The sequence below is a fragment of the Aegilops tauschii genome, chromosome 2 (assembly GCF_002575655.3).
Source record: "Aegilops tauschii subsp. strangulata cultivar AL8/78 chromosome 2, Aet v6.0, whole genome shotgun sequence".
NCBI lineage: Eukaryota > Viridiplantae > Streptophyta > Magnoliopsida > Poales > Poaceae > Aegilops > Aegilops tauschii.
Window position 1 is genome coordinate 646,475,519 of NC_053036.3, and position 15,850 is coordinate 646,491,368.

At 48.7% G+C, this 15,850-nt stretch overlaps 1 protein-coding gene and 1 long non-coding RNA gene across 2 annotated transcripts; both read left to right on the top strand.

Annotated features, from left to right (window-relative positions):
- Positions 1–7,164: 7,164 nt before the first annotated feature.
- Positions 7,165–9,211, top strand: LOC109759510 (trans-cinnamate:CoA ligase, peroxisomal-like). Its single transcript, XM_020318333.3, has one exon. The coding sequence runs from the start codon at positions 7,215–7,217 to the stop codon at positions 8,859–8,861; it is 1,647 nt and encodes a 548-aa protein (XP_020173922.1). The 5' UTR covers positions 7,165–7,214; the 3' UTR covers positions 8,862–9,211.
- A 2,621-nt stretch (positions 9,212–11,832) lies between these two features.
- LOC120973912 (uncharacterized) lies at positions 11,833–14,417 on the top strand. The gene is made up of 4 exons (XR_005769574.3): positions 11,833–11,993; positions 13,842–14,018; positions 14,106–14,144; positions 14,263–14,417. It is a non-coding gene; the product is annotated as an uncharacterized lncRNA (long non-coding RNA).
- The last annotated feature ends 1,433 nt before the right edge of the window (positions 14,418–15,850 follow it).

Genomic DNA, 15,850 nt, shown 5'->3' on the forward strand with positions numbered 1-15,850 from the left:
GCGAAGTGCCCTGATCACTCGCCGGAGGACGAGGAGGAGGAGGCGGAGTGCCCTGACTCGCCGTAGGAGGAGGAGGTGGAGGCGTCCAGTTTGGAAGCTTGATGTACTCCTTCCTCCATAGACGTGTAGTCCTCAGAGCATGACCCAGTTGATTCTCCCCTTCACCCGTAGGGTGATCAAGCTCGAGCTCCTCAAATCCCTCCATTACTTCTTCCACCATCACAATAGCATAGCCATGTGGAATCGAACGGCAGTGAAAAGTTCCGGCGGGTTGAGGAGGTGCAACTAAGCCGACAGCCGCCTTCACAGTGAGGTTCTGCCATTTCGTCATAAGCTCGCAATGTTGAGCCTCCGTGATAGTATCCATGGGGTAGCTAGGAGCCGTGAAGTTAGGCCGAACGAGCTCTGTGGAAGCCACGCTGCTTCTCCGCCGGGATGGTGGGGTAGCTTCTGGGGTAGCTTCGTGCCGCTGAGATGGTTGGCCGGCAGCTGCAAGTTCCTCTAGCTTTTGTAGTCTTGCATTGAGCTTCTGCATTTCGCTCAGCTCCGCTTTCCTCTTTGATGCCTGCTAGAACTACGTCGGTATTTCCCTAAAGAGGAAGGGATGGTGCAGCACAGCAACGGTAGGTATTTCCCTCAGTGATGAGACCAAGGTTATCGAACCAGTAGGAGAACTAAGCAACACTACGTAAATAGCACCTGCACACAAATAACAAATACTCGCAACCCGACGTGTAAAAGGGGTTGTCAATCCCTTTGGGTAACGGCGCCAGAAATTGGCAAACGGACGTGAGAGAGTTGTAAAAATTGATAGATCGAACGCCAAATAAAATAAAGTGCAGCAAGGTATTTTTGTATTTTTGGTTTAATAGATCTGAAAATAAAACCAAAGGAAAATAGATCGCAAAGGCAAATAATATAAGAAAGAGACCCGGGGGCCGTAGGTTTCACTAGTGGCTTCTCTCGAGAAAAATGGCAAACGGTGGGTGAACAAATTACTGTTGGGCAATTGATAGAACTTCAAATAATCATGACGATATCCAGGCAATGATCATTATATAGGCATCACGTCCAAGATTAGTATACCGACTCCTGCCTGCATCTACTACTATTACTCCACACATCCGACTGCTATCCAGCATGCATCTGGTGTATTAAGTTCATGGAGAAACGGAGTAATGCAATAACAACGATGACATGATGTAGACAGGATCTATTTATGTAGAAATAGACCCCATTGTTTTATCCTTAGTAGCAATGATACATATGTGTCGGTTCCCCATCTGTCACTGGGATCAAGCACCGTAAGATCAAACCCACTACAAAGCACCTCTTCCCATTGCAAGATAAATAGATCAAGTTGGCCAAACAAAACCCAAACAATGGAGAAGAAATACGAAGCTATAAGCAATCATGCATATAAGAGATCAAAGAAACTCAAATAACTTTCATGGATAAAAAGATAGATCATCCGAGGACCAAGCAATCACACGAGCACGACACCGAGATTTGTTAACGAGGTTCACCGATATGGCTACATCCCCCGTGCCTGACTATGGGCGCTCCTCCCCATGACACCGCTACAATACCGCACCCGGTCGCCCTGGACACTGGCACATGCCGCCGGCTTCCCCTGCGTTCCGGTGCTATTATGTTGGCATAGGTTACATCGTGTGTCTACCCCCGCTATATATGAGAGGCCTAGGATACAAGTGTCCTACTAGGACACGACTCAACATCCTATGTAAACACAATACAACTACAAGTCCAACTGTAACCTACCTTGTACACTATATTCGACACAACTCCAACAAACTCCACCTTGGCGAATATACTCCACCACCCTGGATTTATCCGTGCGTCAAACTTTCATGTACATTGGACTTGAGCTTATCCCATGAACACCGCTGCTACTCCAAAGACTCCATATAACTCCACCTGCAACTTGGAGTCCCTGCTTTTCTTGACCATAGTCAACACTCGAGCAAAATTAAGTTCCTCATTACTCTATTTTGCGCTCCCAACTTCCAGAGTATCAGTCCAACACCATCACACACTGATCACTGACCTGCGTGAAAGTGAACAACTCACATATTGGGTGTCACACATAAGAATTACCTGAACTCAACATCACCGCCCTTCCTTGACTGTCTGTCTGAAACTTGAAGGAATTTCACCGCTGCTTGTAGTCATCCCGAGTCAAATTGGCAGTTACCTCACCACATGTATGACCACCAGAGCCCTGGCTCGTCTCCATGTTCCCGTGCATACCACACACCTCGCCGCTATTACCGCGTCGAGCCTCTGCTGTGCCGATCGAGTCTCAAGGGTCGCGAACCCACACCACTCAACCCCCACTGCAGAGTACCATCGATCATCGCCGACCGATGACGAGTTTCACTCTTCCATCAGACCACTGGGCTCCAGTCCGAATTACGTGTCCCTCGCTTTTCCCCACTGAATAGGCTTCGATTCTCAGGATCCTTACACCGTAGCCCCTCAATCCAGCTCCACCTTCAACATGACTCCATGGTAGATGATCAGTCCACCCTCGCGCCTCATCGACTTCAAGCTTCGTGTATACAGCACCTTGAATCAATCTCGCGCCATAGTCTTGTCGAAGCCACACAAGCCCCCGGGCCCGCGCCACGTGTTTCCACGCGCAGAAGTCGGTCATCTATCAACATCACGCACCTATGTCGTCGTCGCCGATTCCACCACCGTCTTCTGTACCAATCGACTTGCGTCGATCCGTGAGACTGTCTAGTCCGACCCAACCGAACTTTTCCGGCTGCACGACACGCTCAAGGCTCCCAAATCGTCTTCTATCCATCACATGATAATTCCATCTTAGCTGAATCGACTTCCCGCAACGCCTTCAAGCATCCGTGTTGTGCTAACAAATCTTTCACCCTGTCTTCCATAACCCAAAGTTTTCAGTCCCGTCGAACTTCTCCACCTCAAACCAGGTACCCGATGGCGCCTCAGTTCTTTGTACGGCTGACCCTGCGAAAAATTATCTGAGCTTTCCGCACGCGATGCCCAAATACACAAGCAAAACCTGACGTGGTACACCCTCATGTACTAATAGCAAATTCCAACCAAAAAACTTCTGGTCTTCACGTGTAGTAGCTCCGGTCTTGGCTCAACTCTCAATGCTAGCTCTTGCCTTGTCCTGCCAATGCCACGCTATTCAATGGATGCGTACCGTTTGATGGATTTTCCTTCCCGATTAATCTGCTGCTTCCGTCCGCGGCGACACAAGAACTCGGTCCTCCTTTTGGTCCAAACAAAATCTCCTGGAGTATCAATCGGACCTGCATCGCAGACCTTCCACACAGAGCCTAGCCAGCTCTTTCCGCGCCTGTTCGACCAGCACAACAAGTGCACGCACCAGCTAGCCCCATTGGGCCAGCCCACACCGCGCGCACTCCGGATCACACACGCCGCCGCGCGCGCGCCTGTACGTACGCCTGTACGCCGCCACGCATAGCCTTCCGCATCCGACGCCTGTTGCAACCGGTGCTTTCCGATCCCGAGAACTCCGTCAGCTTCGGATTGCTTCTGTTCCAATCTGTTCGAGAACCACGCCGCTGCGGGCTGCAATCTCAGACTCAATATTTCCTCTAGATCAACAATCCACAGCTTTCTCGTAACCTTGCTCATGATACCACTTGTTAAAATAAATCTGAGGCATACCGTCGATCATCCGAGGACCAAGCAATCACATGAGCACGACACTGAGATTTGTTAACGAGGTTCACCGATATGGCTACATCCCCGGGGCATGACTACGTGCGCTCCTCCCCATGACACCGCTACAATACTGCACCCGGTCGCCCTGGACACCGGCACATGCCGCCGGCTTCCCCTGCGTTCCGGTGCTATTATGTTGGCATAGGTTACATCGTGTCTAACCCCGCTATATATGACAGGCCTAGGATACAAGTGTCCCACTAGGACACGAATCCACATCCTATGTAAACACAATACAACTACAATTCCAACTGTAACCTACCTTGTACACTATATTCGACACAACTCCAACAGTTGGAACTCGCCCACGTGTCGCCCCCCGCTAGGGCTGCTCAGGCGGAACCCTACCCCCACCGCCGCCGGGCTCCCAACCCCTCCCTCCCCTCCCCTCCGCCGCCGTTGGAGGAGCCCGCCGGGCAAAGCCCCGAGCGGCTGACGGCGGCGGCGGAGGCCCCTTCCCTCCCGCGTTCCTTTGGGTGAGGCGGGTCACCCGGGGCGCAGGGGCCCTCCTCCCCGATCTGAGCCGTCGTCGCGGCGGCGCGGCCGATCTGAGTCCGCCGACGGCGCCTTGGCGGCGTGGTGATGGGAGGAAGCGGCGGAGCGGCGGGCTTCGTGGAAGATCTGGTGGTGTCGGCTGCTCGGTGGGCGTGCTTGGTCATGGCGGCGTAGGTCGCAGGGGCCGGCGGCTTGGCCGGTCGGCGGCAGCGGAACATGGCCGGTGGCAGCGGCGATGTTCTGTCTGGAACCCGGGGTGGCGGCCCTAGAGGGTGGCGGCTGGTGAAGCTAGGGCTTTCCGCGGCGGCATGGCGTGGTGTTCCTGTCCAAGGCGGATCTATGACGGCGATCTGCTATGGATTGATTCGGATCATAGACTGTGACGAGCGTGCGGGGTCCATCTCGGCGGCTCTCACGGCTTGGCGAGGCGGGGTGGGAGCCCTCCTCCTAGGCTCAAGTGGTGACACACTCGGGCTATGGCCGGTGCGCCAGGGCTCCTACGGTGGCACTGTTGTTGCGGTTGGTCGCCGGATCTAGGCGGCTGGATCTGGGGCTTTGAAGGCGGTCGAGACGGTGCACATGTTGTCGGGTGGATTTCTTCGGACGGATCCGGGTGAGGACCTGATTTTCGGTCGATGGCCGGAGCCCGTGATGAAGATGCCCTTATCATCGTTTCCTTCATAAAGGCATCATCGAGGTGAAGCTCCCAACTCCACTCAATACCTCCGGGAGAAACCCTAGATCAGCTGATCAGATGCTGGCGGCAAGCATGTGTCATTACCCCCTTGGGGGCGGCATTCTTGGAGGTGCACTCGGCTTTGTGGGACCAGCGAACGGCATCTTTGGTGGAGCGGTGCTTCATGCTACACATTGATGGCGACGGATCTCGACGGCGTGGCGCAGTGCAGATTTGGAGTTCGATGTGCGAGGATGGACTCGCGCAGGAGGAAGACGCTGTCTGGCGTCATGGTGGCGTCGATGGCAGAGAGACCTGGCACGGTAGATGCAACAGTACAGCTCTGAAGATGGATTGGTGGCAGGTGGATTGGTGGCAGGTGGCTGCGGCGGCCTCATACCCGGCAGGCGTCCTGGTTGAGGAGTGCGCCGGACTGGTAGGTGCCCCATACCCGGCAGGCGTCCTGGTTGGGACCTCAGGTCATAGATGTTTATGTTTGGCTGCGATGTCTGTTTGGTATTAGGCCCAGACTATCAGCGCCCCTTCATCAACTAGATAGGATAGCGACATTTGTTGCTTACACCGTGGTTTTAGCTTACTGTTGTATCACTTTGTAATGTCTTGTGAGAATAATTAATAAAGTGGCCGCATGCATCGCCCAGATGCAGAAGCCGGGGGTCCTTCTCCTTTAAAAAAAAAAAATTGGAATATGACTAGGGTTTGTATAAAGTAAAGCCACCGTAGCGGGTTTGGACCGGCATTAGTTTGTCGTACTAGTAGTATCATGATCTGATTTGGTTGTTCAGTTTTGCCGCGTATGCTGGGTACCTCCTCTCAAAGAGCGCATGCACCATGTAGTATTAGTATATTATTTACTAAATGACTTTTGTTTAGACTTTGCCGACCCTTCAAAAAACTTATTTGGGCATCTAACACCACGTTGAAGGCGCAGTATTTGCACACCGCCGCACCCTTCTGGTCGGCACATTTGACTTTGGTCCGTCACCGGTCATTGATCGCATCGCCAGTGGCACCTGCCATAGTCGCCAGCACGATTGGCACATCTCGGTTGGAGGTTCTAGCTTTACCTGGTAGATACTTCAAGGAAACTACATTTTTCTCAGAGGATTTGGCTTGATGGGTGGGTTAGGAATTTCCGAGTCAGATATACGTCCGGAAATCTGTTTCATGTAGCTTGGCAAGGAAATTTTGAATCATGGATACATGATTCTTTACACGTAAGACCTATTGGTGTGCCTGATACGCCATAGTACATGCCATTTTAGAAGCGCAAAACAAATTATGGGTTGCCAATGTAAACGGCAAATATTTAAGTTTGTATCGGCTATATTGTATGGCATGTTTAGACATGACAAGGCCATGGATGATGACGCTATAGAATAATACGTTTTACCTAGGACATTGGCTATTCAATATAATATGTTTCGCCAGGGGCAATGGCGTGGTACGAAGAGCATAATATGTTCTTGATATAATGTCGGTCCAATAGTTTGGCTCTTCTTGGTCCGTGTGTGCAGGCCAGCGTCACTAAAGATTTGCCCACATGCCTAAGATTTTGTCGCATATAGCGTGATGAGCTAATCATGCTGCCGACTATAGTAGCTGCCACATATGACTGGTATATGAGTGACTCATACAAGATGACTCTATATGACTGGTCATTCGCATGTCTTAAGCCATAGTATAACATTATCCAACGACAGCATCGTGCGTCGCCGCTTGCAGCAGCGCCCGTCCGCCCTTGCAGCATCGGCGGGTGGTCTTGTAGCAACACTGTTTTTCCCGCTTGCTGGATGCCAGCTCGCTATGGCACGCGTCCCACGCTGGCTAAGAAACGGCGTACAAGACTAGGTTCCAAAGGTAAGAGTAAAGGGTTTGTCTAGATCTGTGTCGACTGAGACTTGATCAAGTCTCAATCAAGTGACCCAACATGTAAGAAAATCAAGTTTTGCATGGATTTTAATGTAAGATATGAAAAAAATGACATAATATGCAAGTCTAGTAAGACCGAAAAGTGCAGATCACGAAGAAAGGAACCTGATTGTTTACGTGAAGCACCATCAAGTCCAAGCAAAGACCAATGACCTTTCGATGCAATACTACCAACAATAATTAATTTTCTTCAGGGCCAACAACAACGCTACTAGCATTGCTCGTTAAGCTATATAAGTACGCCTACTAACCTCGGAGCCTCTCAACTCTGAGGATATCTCATCTCCACAAAATATTGAGCTGAAGGTACGTACGGTGGTGTAGGAAATCGTCAATGGACAAGCTTCCCAAGCGCCCGGCAAACTACGTGCCACTTAGCCCGGTCGGGTTCCTTCCGCGCGCCAGTGCAGTATACGGCGACCGCACGTCGGTCGTCTACGGGCGTCTCAAGTTCACATGGAGCCAGACGCACGAGCGCTGCCGCCGCCTCGCCGCCGCCCTCGTCTCCCTCGGCGTCCGCAAGAACGACGTCGTCTCCGTCCTCGCGCCCAACGTGCCGGCAATGTACGAGATGCACTTCGCCGTGCCCATGGCTGCTGCCGTGCTCAACACCATCAACACGCGCCTGGACGCCAAGGCGGTGGCGGTCATCCTGAGGCACGCCCAGGCCAAGGTCCTCTTCGTCGACTATGAGTACGTGCGCCTCGCTCACGACGCGCTCCAAATCGTTGCCGATGCCGGCGCGCCCGTGCCGCTTGTCGCCGTCATCGACGATATCGACAGGCCCACCGGCGTCCGGCTCGGCCTCTTCAAGCTCGAGTATGAGGCGCGGGTCAGCAAAGGAGACCCGGCGGCGGAGCTGCCTTCGCTCGCAGATGAGTGGGATGCGGTGGTGCTCAACTACACCTCGGGCACCACGTCGGCGCCAAAAGGCGTGGTGTCCAGCCACCGTGGTGCATACCTGAACACCATGGGCCAGCTGCTGTCGTGGGGGGTGGGGAACGAGCCCGTGTACCTCTGGACGCTCCCCATGTTCCACTGCAACGGGTGGACACTCACGTGGGGAATGGCGGCGCGCGGCGCCGTCAACGTCTGCATGCGCCAGAACCGCGCCGCCGACGTCTACCGTGCCATCTCCGACTACGGCGTCACCCACATGTGCTGCGCGCCCGTGGTATTCAATATCCTCCTTGAAGGCGAGGCCCGGCGGCTCACCGCTCCGGTCCACGTCCTCACGGGCGGCGCCCCGCCGACGGCCGCCCTGCTGGACCGCGTCGAGCGGATCGGTTTCAAGGTGACGCACTCCTATGGACTCACGGAGGCCACAGGCCCCGCTATGGCCTGCGAGTGGCGCCACCAGTGGGACCTCCTGCCACTCCCTGAGCGCTCACGCCTCAAGGCCAGGCAGGGGGTCAGCGTCCTATCTCTCGCCGATGCCAACGTTGTCGACGACAACACAATGTCTAGCGTGCCGCGCGACGGCAAGTCCTTGGGTGAGATCGTGCTCCGCGGCAGCAGCGTCATGAAGGGGTACCTCAACAACCCGGAGGCTAATGAGAAGGCCTTCAAGGGCGGGTGGTTCATGACGGGCGACGTCGGCGTTGTGCACCCCGACGGGTACATCGAGATAAAGGATAGGTCAAAGGACGTGATCATCAGCGGAGGTGAGAACATCTGCAGCAAGGAGCTGGAGGAGGTGCTACTCCAGCACCCGGCTGTGGCCGACGTGGCGGTGGTTGCCATGCCTCACCCGCACTGGGGCGAGACGCCGTGCGCGTTCCTTGTGGCCAAAGACAAGGCTGCTGAGGTCTGCAAGGATGAAGTGATTGCCTTCTGTCGCGAGCGCATGTCGCGCTTCATGGTTCCCAGGAAGGTGGTCGTCATCGACGCCCTTCCGAGGAACGCGCTGGGAAAGGTTGAGAAGGTGAAGCTACGGGATGCGGCCCGGAATCTTGTGCCCTCGGCCGTGTCAAGGCTGTAGGACGACCACTTACGGGGGCCATCATGATGATAAGGGCGACATTGTATTTCTGTATCTAATAATAAAGAGGCTATTGTTTCTAGCGGTACGTCATCGAAATTGTGCTCTCGGCTGTGTCAAGGCAATAGGACGACCATGTACGGTGTCCATCATGGTGGTAAGGGCAATATTGTACTTCTCGCTGTAATTTTTATTATTTCTAAAGTTCGTTGTACTATCATGATTGAAGATGAATAGATTGAAAGTTTTTTTCAAAAAAGGGCAATATTGTACTACCTCTGTGCCCGAATATAAGACATTTTTGCAGTTCCAGTTTTAAACTGCAAAAAAGTCTTATATATAGGATGGAGGGAGTATTTTAGAAACAATATATATGCGTGCCAATATTTGTTTGTACTTTGGTTTGTGATATTACTATATACTCCCTCCGTTTCATAATGTAGTGCCTATAGATTTTTACAAAAGTCAATCATTACAAACTTTGATCATATTTATAGAGAAAAGTAGGTACATCTAGAATATCAAATGCACATCATTGTATACATCATGAGTTATATTTTCAGAATGTACATGTTTGGTATTGTAGATGTAGACAGTTTTCTCTATACACTTGGTCAAAGTTGGCAAAGTTTGACTTCCACAAAAATCTATAGGCATTACATTGTGGAATGAAGGGAGTATAATATATTCCTATACAACAGTAAATTGAAACTAATGTATTAAGCCATTTTTGACAATGTTGTGTTTCATGCGTTTTTTCATAGTTAAATCTTTGCGAATTGGACTAAGTTTCTGGAAACATTATCAATGTATGTTCAACATCAAATTAGCATATAATTAGATTCATATTTGAATATACTGTCACGATTGTATTCATTTTAGGTTGTAGATGTTGGTGAAGGATAAATAGGTTCGACTTAACACGGATTTATGTTGATGGCAAATCAAAGTTGAAATGGGGTTCATACACAAACATATTAAAAGAAATATGGTCATAAAGGCTTCCGTTTTAGGGAATCTGAAAAAGCAAAGCACCGGACTCCAAAACCTTAAAAATGGTTGTAAAGGGCCCTCTAGAACTATTGCAAAGGCTCCCTTCTTAGTGAATCTACTAGAGTTGCTCTAACAGTAGCTGTGACACTACCAATGTTGAGGTCAGATCATGAAACCACCCCGTGTGAAGCTAACTAACCATATATATCAATAACCTGAGATGGAGGTAAGCTAATAGAGAGAAATGAGCACTAATATATCAAGAATTATTGAGCCAATCTGAGCACTCATGCTAGAATTTCATGATCTAACCTCAACATTAGGTTTCCATTGTTATTGAGTCAGTCTAGGGTAAATGCTATTGAAAAGTGTAACAAAAGATGCATTGGCCTTCAAGCCCCGTTGCCGACGCGGTCGGGTTTTGGAGGAGACGGGTGACATGATCCCAGACGGGCACCTCATTCCGCTGCCGCGACTCGCCGGATCCGCACGAGCCCGGGACTCCAGCCCCGCCACCGCCGGTTCCCTACCGTTTGAGGTCCACCTGTTGACGTATAATGTGCTGCCTAGTCTCTTCCATCAGATCGGTCTTTTGGTTGTATTGGCTAGAGCATGCACTTCTACATGGTATCAAAGCCAAGAGGTCTTGAGTTCAAGACCCGGCTGGCGCAATTAAATTGCAGCCCACTTTCGATCCATGTTTAGACCTGAGGGAGCCACACGTGAGGGGGAGTGTTGACGTATAATGTGCTGCCTAGTCTCTTTCATCAGATCGGTCTTTTGGTTGCATTGGCTAGAGCATGCACTTCTACACCACCGCCGTCGTGGTCGGGTTGGGGAGGATACGTGTGGCACCACCGCAGACGGCCGCTTCGTTCCGCAAAAGGTTTTTGGAACCATAGCCCAAGTTATGGTCGTTTTATGCCATTTACTCTGTTGTCTATAATCCCGCCAGAATAGATGATTAGAAAAGCAGAGAGAGAAAGAGAGAACGAAACATTCACTTATGCTATCTTTGCATAACTCATTCAAATGGTACTGACTGTCTGACAGTGCAGAAATTTGATCCATGAATCACCTATACTCTCTGTTTCTCATAGTAGAAAAAAATCCAAAAAGAACTACGTCAGGAAGAGGGTCAGGTCAGCTTGCTCTTGGATGATTAAGCCTTAATCAACCAATCAGTCACACTGGGGATGCAAATTGCAATGCCAGGAAGCTGCAGAGCAGCAGCAGCATCACAAGCATTAGTGGAGAGGAGGTGCTTCTGTGGGAGCCGCTGCAGACGAGCCGGATGTCGCTGTACGAGCACACCGATTGCTTCCTGATTTAGCACCATGATTTTAGTAATTATTATTACCTTCCTTGTACTGAGGGAAAGTTCATATATTAAGTTATTAACCCTCACGAAGTTGTTGACAACCCCTTAATTACTCCCATGGGTTCGAAAATGCTTGTCGTTGTTTTAGTTGCCTCCTAAAAGGTCATAGTAGATATCTCTACTCCTAATGTCTCAGTTGGTAGTCTCCGTTCCGGGTTTATTTTCGTCCCACCTACCACGGTTTATTTTCGTCCTTCCTCCCACCTCCCACGTAGTTCCCTCCACGCCAAAAAAATCGAACCAACCAATGTTACGAGGGAGCGATGCCTCCAGGTACTCCCCTCCACGCCAAAAAATGGACGAAAATAAACCGATGAAAGAAAACCAGCGAAAAAAAACCCGTCTTGGACTGGCAACGTGCGAACAAGCGAGCGAGCGGGCGAAGCCTCCAGGTGCCCTCGAGCGACACCACACCAGATCCCCTCGCCGTTGCCCTCGCCCTCGCAGCCGCCGGCAATCCCCTCCCCCATCTTCCTCCCTCAAACGCTAACCCGTCTCCGCACCGCGACCGCCACCGCCCGTCGTGGCCGCCCCCGCCACCTCCCGCCGCGGCCGCCGCCCCAGCTCCAGCCGTGGCCATCGCGCCCAGAGCCAGCCGCGGCCGCCGCCCCCACGTCCCACCGCGGCCGCTGCCCTGCGCGCCAACGACCCCTTCCCCCGCCGCCGCGCCACAGGTCCACTTCGCCATGAGCTCCAGCGCCGACCATCCCGCCGCTGCTCGTGATCCCCTCTTCCGTCAGCTCCACTTCACCGGAACCGTAAGTCCATATGAGTATGCGTAGCAGGTTCATCAGATCCTCCTGACATGTTCTTCCTTCTCCAAAAATATTTTCTTTTATGTTTAATTCTTCGTCATATGATCATTTCCTATTACCCCAGTGCCTTTTCGCTTGAATTCTTGCTGATGTTGGTTGTAGCTTCTAACGGCTTCGCCTGCGTGCCTACGTAAATTTGTACTGGGCGATGCTATTTTGAAAGAAAAAAAACTGAATAAACTACAACCCATCAGACGAGAAAAGGCTGATTCTGCCAATTCAAGTTGGATGTCTGGCTAGGTGTCTTGTGCAGACTTGACATAGGCTATGTTGGACACTAGCAAGTGTTCCCAATCACATCTTAAAGAAATTCAAGTTCGATGCAGGAAATGTTTGCTCTTTCAAAATCAATGTATTTGTGAGTACCAAGCTGAATAAGGTTTATTATGCATGCTGAATAAGGTACTGAAATGATCTGAATTTCAAACTCTGTTTTCTTTGCTTGCTTGGTAGTACAGTCTGCAGTACATAACACATCTCATTTCTTCTGTTATAGTTACATTTTTCAGAAACTTGAGGTTCTAAGGGCTGCTTTATAAAAGCTTTGTACCAAATTTACTGAATTAGAAATAACAGTTGATAGAGCTGGTATGTTAATCTCATAGCCCTGACGTTGAAAATTTTCTGCTTTTGTCCTGTATATGCACACTTACCTTCCTGCAACTGTATGTACATCCTCTGTAAGGAAATATAGGAGCGTTTAGAATACTAAAGTAGTGATCTAAATGCTCTTATATTTCTTTATAGAGGGATTATTAACTAGCCAATTGCTTTCATTTAATTATCATTATTCTGGATCATGTTGCTCACTTGATATTAAACATTTTAATTAGAATAAGCTATCCAAGGAGGTTTTATTAGGAAAATTTAGTTTATGTGACTTTTTTTATTTGAACAAGCATACGCATCTCCATTTTTTCATTTTTAGTTTTTTATTTATATAGTTTGAACATTAGTTTGATGTGAGTTTGAGCTACCTGCTTGTTATTGAAACTGCAAGAACTCGCTAGCTTTTGTCAAAAGAAATGGAATGTGATAAGGTGTTTTTGTTGATCCTTGTGTTTGATTTTAGGGTGTGTGTGTGTGTGTGCCTAATCACTGTAAATAGTAAATACTCTACAGTTATGATAGCGAAATCCTTGTGAATATGGACAGATGGAGATGTATGAACGGGCAATTCTTGCAGTTAATTATTGTCTGTTTGCGATTTCAAAATACAATGACCCAGATGTCATCAGAAGATAGCAATTTAATACCGATACTATTCTGATGAAGTTTTTTTTAATATATTTTTATAGTGTCTTGACTTTTGTTAACTACCGCATTTTAGGTTGTATGTGTATAGGAATACATACATGGCAAGAAGGGATTATACAATACCTAGGACATGAGCAGGAATGCTTGATGAAATGCTTTATAATATTTTAGCACTGTTTTTCGGCAGTCCTTGTGGTAGGAAAGTGATCCATTTCTTCAAAAACTCATCTACTACTACTCACCTTGTATAATTTTTTATTCTGCTGCATATTTGGTTTTATCATAAAATGAATGGATTATTCTGAAATGCAGTGTAACGCCCCCCCTATCAAAGATTATTATTTGAGCATTTATTTATTATTATTCTTTTGCCTCTTGCTATTGCTTGCTAAAGGCACATGCATACACGAATCTTTCCTCGTGCCATTGTTTCTTCTGCAAGCACCTAGCACTGTAATTTCATGAATCAAGTAAGATTCTGCTATTTGGCCCAAAGAATTATCTGATGATACATTTCCCCTTTCCTTGCTATAGTTCCTTTCAGTCAGCTAAACGTAAATATGTTGGATGATGTTGTGGAGAGGGCCACCGAGAGGGGGTTTGCATTGCCAAAGTCGAAGGTGGCCATCGCCTTGACCTGCCTAGACCTCTTGACCTTTAACAACGCTCAAACAGGAAACACATGTTGGAGGAGGAGACCACAAGCTAATTGTAAGCATCAACTATTTGTTAGCTATCAATCTTGTCCTTTGAGCATATATACTTTATATCTTAAACCATTATGCATGAGCTTTTTAGGATGATTTGGATGAGTGGATCAGAGGACGACATGAGCAGGTATTTCCATTTGATCATACCCAAAATGATAATGTATACACTAACTTAAGATGATGGCTCTTCTACTCTGCTAACATAACATGCATGCGCTTGTGTGGAGTGCCTGCAAAATTAATAGCTCAAGTCTCTCAACACGCGGATGGATGATGTTGTGGAGAGGGCCATCGAGAGGGGGTTTGCATTGCCAAAGTTGAAGGTGGCCATCGCCTTGACCTGCCTGGACCTCGTGACCTTTCACAACGCTCAAACAGGAAACACATGTTGGAGGAGGAGACCACAAGCTAATTTTAAGCATCAACTATTTGTTAGCTATCAATGTCGTCCTTTGAGCATATATACTTTATTTCTTAAACCATTATGCATGAGCTTTGTAGGATGATTTGGATGAGTGGATCAGAGGACGACATGAGCAGGTATTTCCATTTGATCATACCCAAAATGATAATGTATACCCTAACTTAAGATGATGGCTCTTCTACTCTGCTAACATAACATGCATGTGCTTGTGTGGAGTGCCTGCAAAATTAATATCTCAAGTCTCTCAACACGCAGATGTGGAGAGGGTTCTCCTAGCGGTCATTGCAACTGTGATATGCATTTCCTTGCTCTCGGCTTTGATCAAGTTTGTAGCGTCTCGGAATGTGCATATGAAAATCCACACGTGCGATTTGGTTGTTATATTTTTTCCACATTGGTTTCTAGAGATGTTCAAGTTATCTCATATACTATATCGAATTATAATGGATAAGTTAGTGTACATACTGATTTGAAGATCCTTTTGCTGTCATACACATATTACTGCAGGACCATAGCGGACCATTGCAATGCGGCAAATCAAATTTCAATACTCTATACTCTTCTATGTGGATTAGTAAGTTGTTTATCTACTTTCACTTTTAAATTGCTTGTTGAAGACACTTGATTCACTTTGTGCCTGTTACTTTAATCTTGCTAAGTGCATACAGAAAAAATTCTACTTGCCCCTTGTCATGCACAAAATCGAATAAACCTTGCAAATTAGTTTACGCGAATCCAGTCCTGTAGTTAAATATTATTTGGTCTATGAAATGAGATGAAGTTTGTCCCTAGAATATATAATGGACTGAAAACAAAACCCAAGATGTGGCAATTCAAACACCCAAAAGAAATTACTTGCATACCTTGTTGAGATGATCTTTTTAAAGTTTCTGCGTTTATCTTTGGTATCTTTAGTATCTTCAGCCACAATACAACCTGCAGGAAGACCACAGGTGGAGTGTGCTTGGACGGCAGCTTGGCCGCCAACTGCACGCCCTTCTAGGCGGCCAAGCAGAGATTCTTTGCCTTGGCAACCGCCTTGGCCTAGAGCCATGCCAGGTCGTCGTCGCCGAGGATGGACGCCAGCAACAACATCGATTTATGTGGTACCGACGAAGTTGGTTGTGGGGCGTGTTGAGGATATAGACCTTGGAGTCACCCGCCAGGAGGGCCGGGTTACTTGTAGGGTCATTGCCAGAAGCCCGGAGCCAAGTTCCGAGATAATGGGCCAGAGATGGGCTGAGACCCGGATATGGCTTAAAGCCTGTAGTTATGATCATTGTTATAGTAGACTTGTAGTGTAAGGCAAGTATTGTTTAGAGTCCGAGCCGGACGCTCGTATGAGCCGGCCGGGGCTCTGAGGGCTGCTGGGCGTCAGCCTCCCTATATAAAGGGAGGGCCCGGCGGCG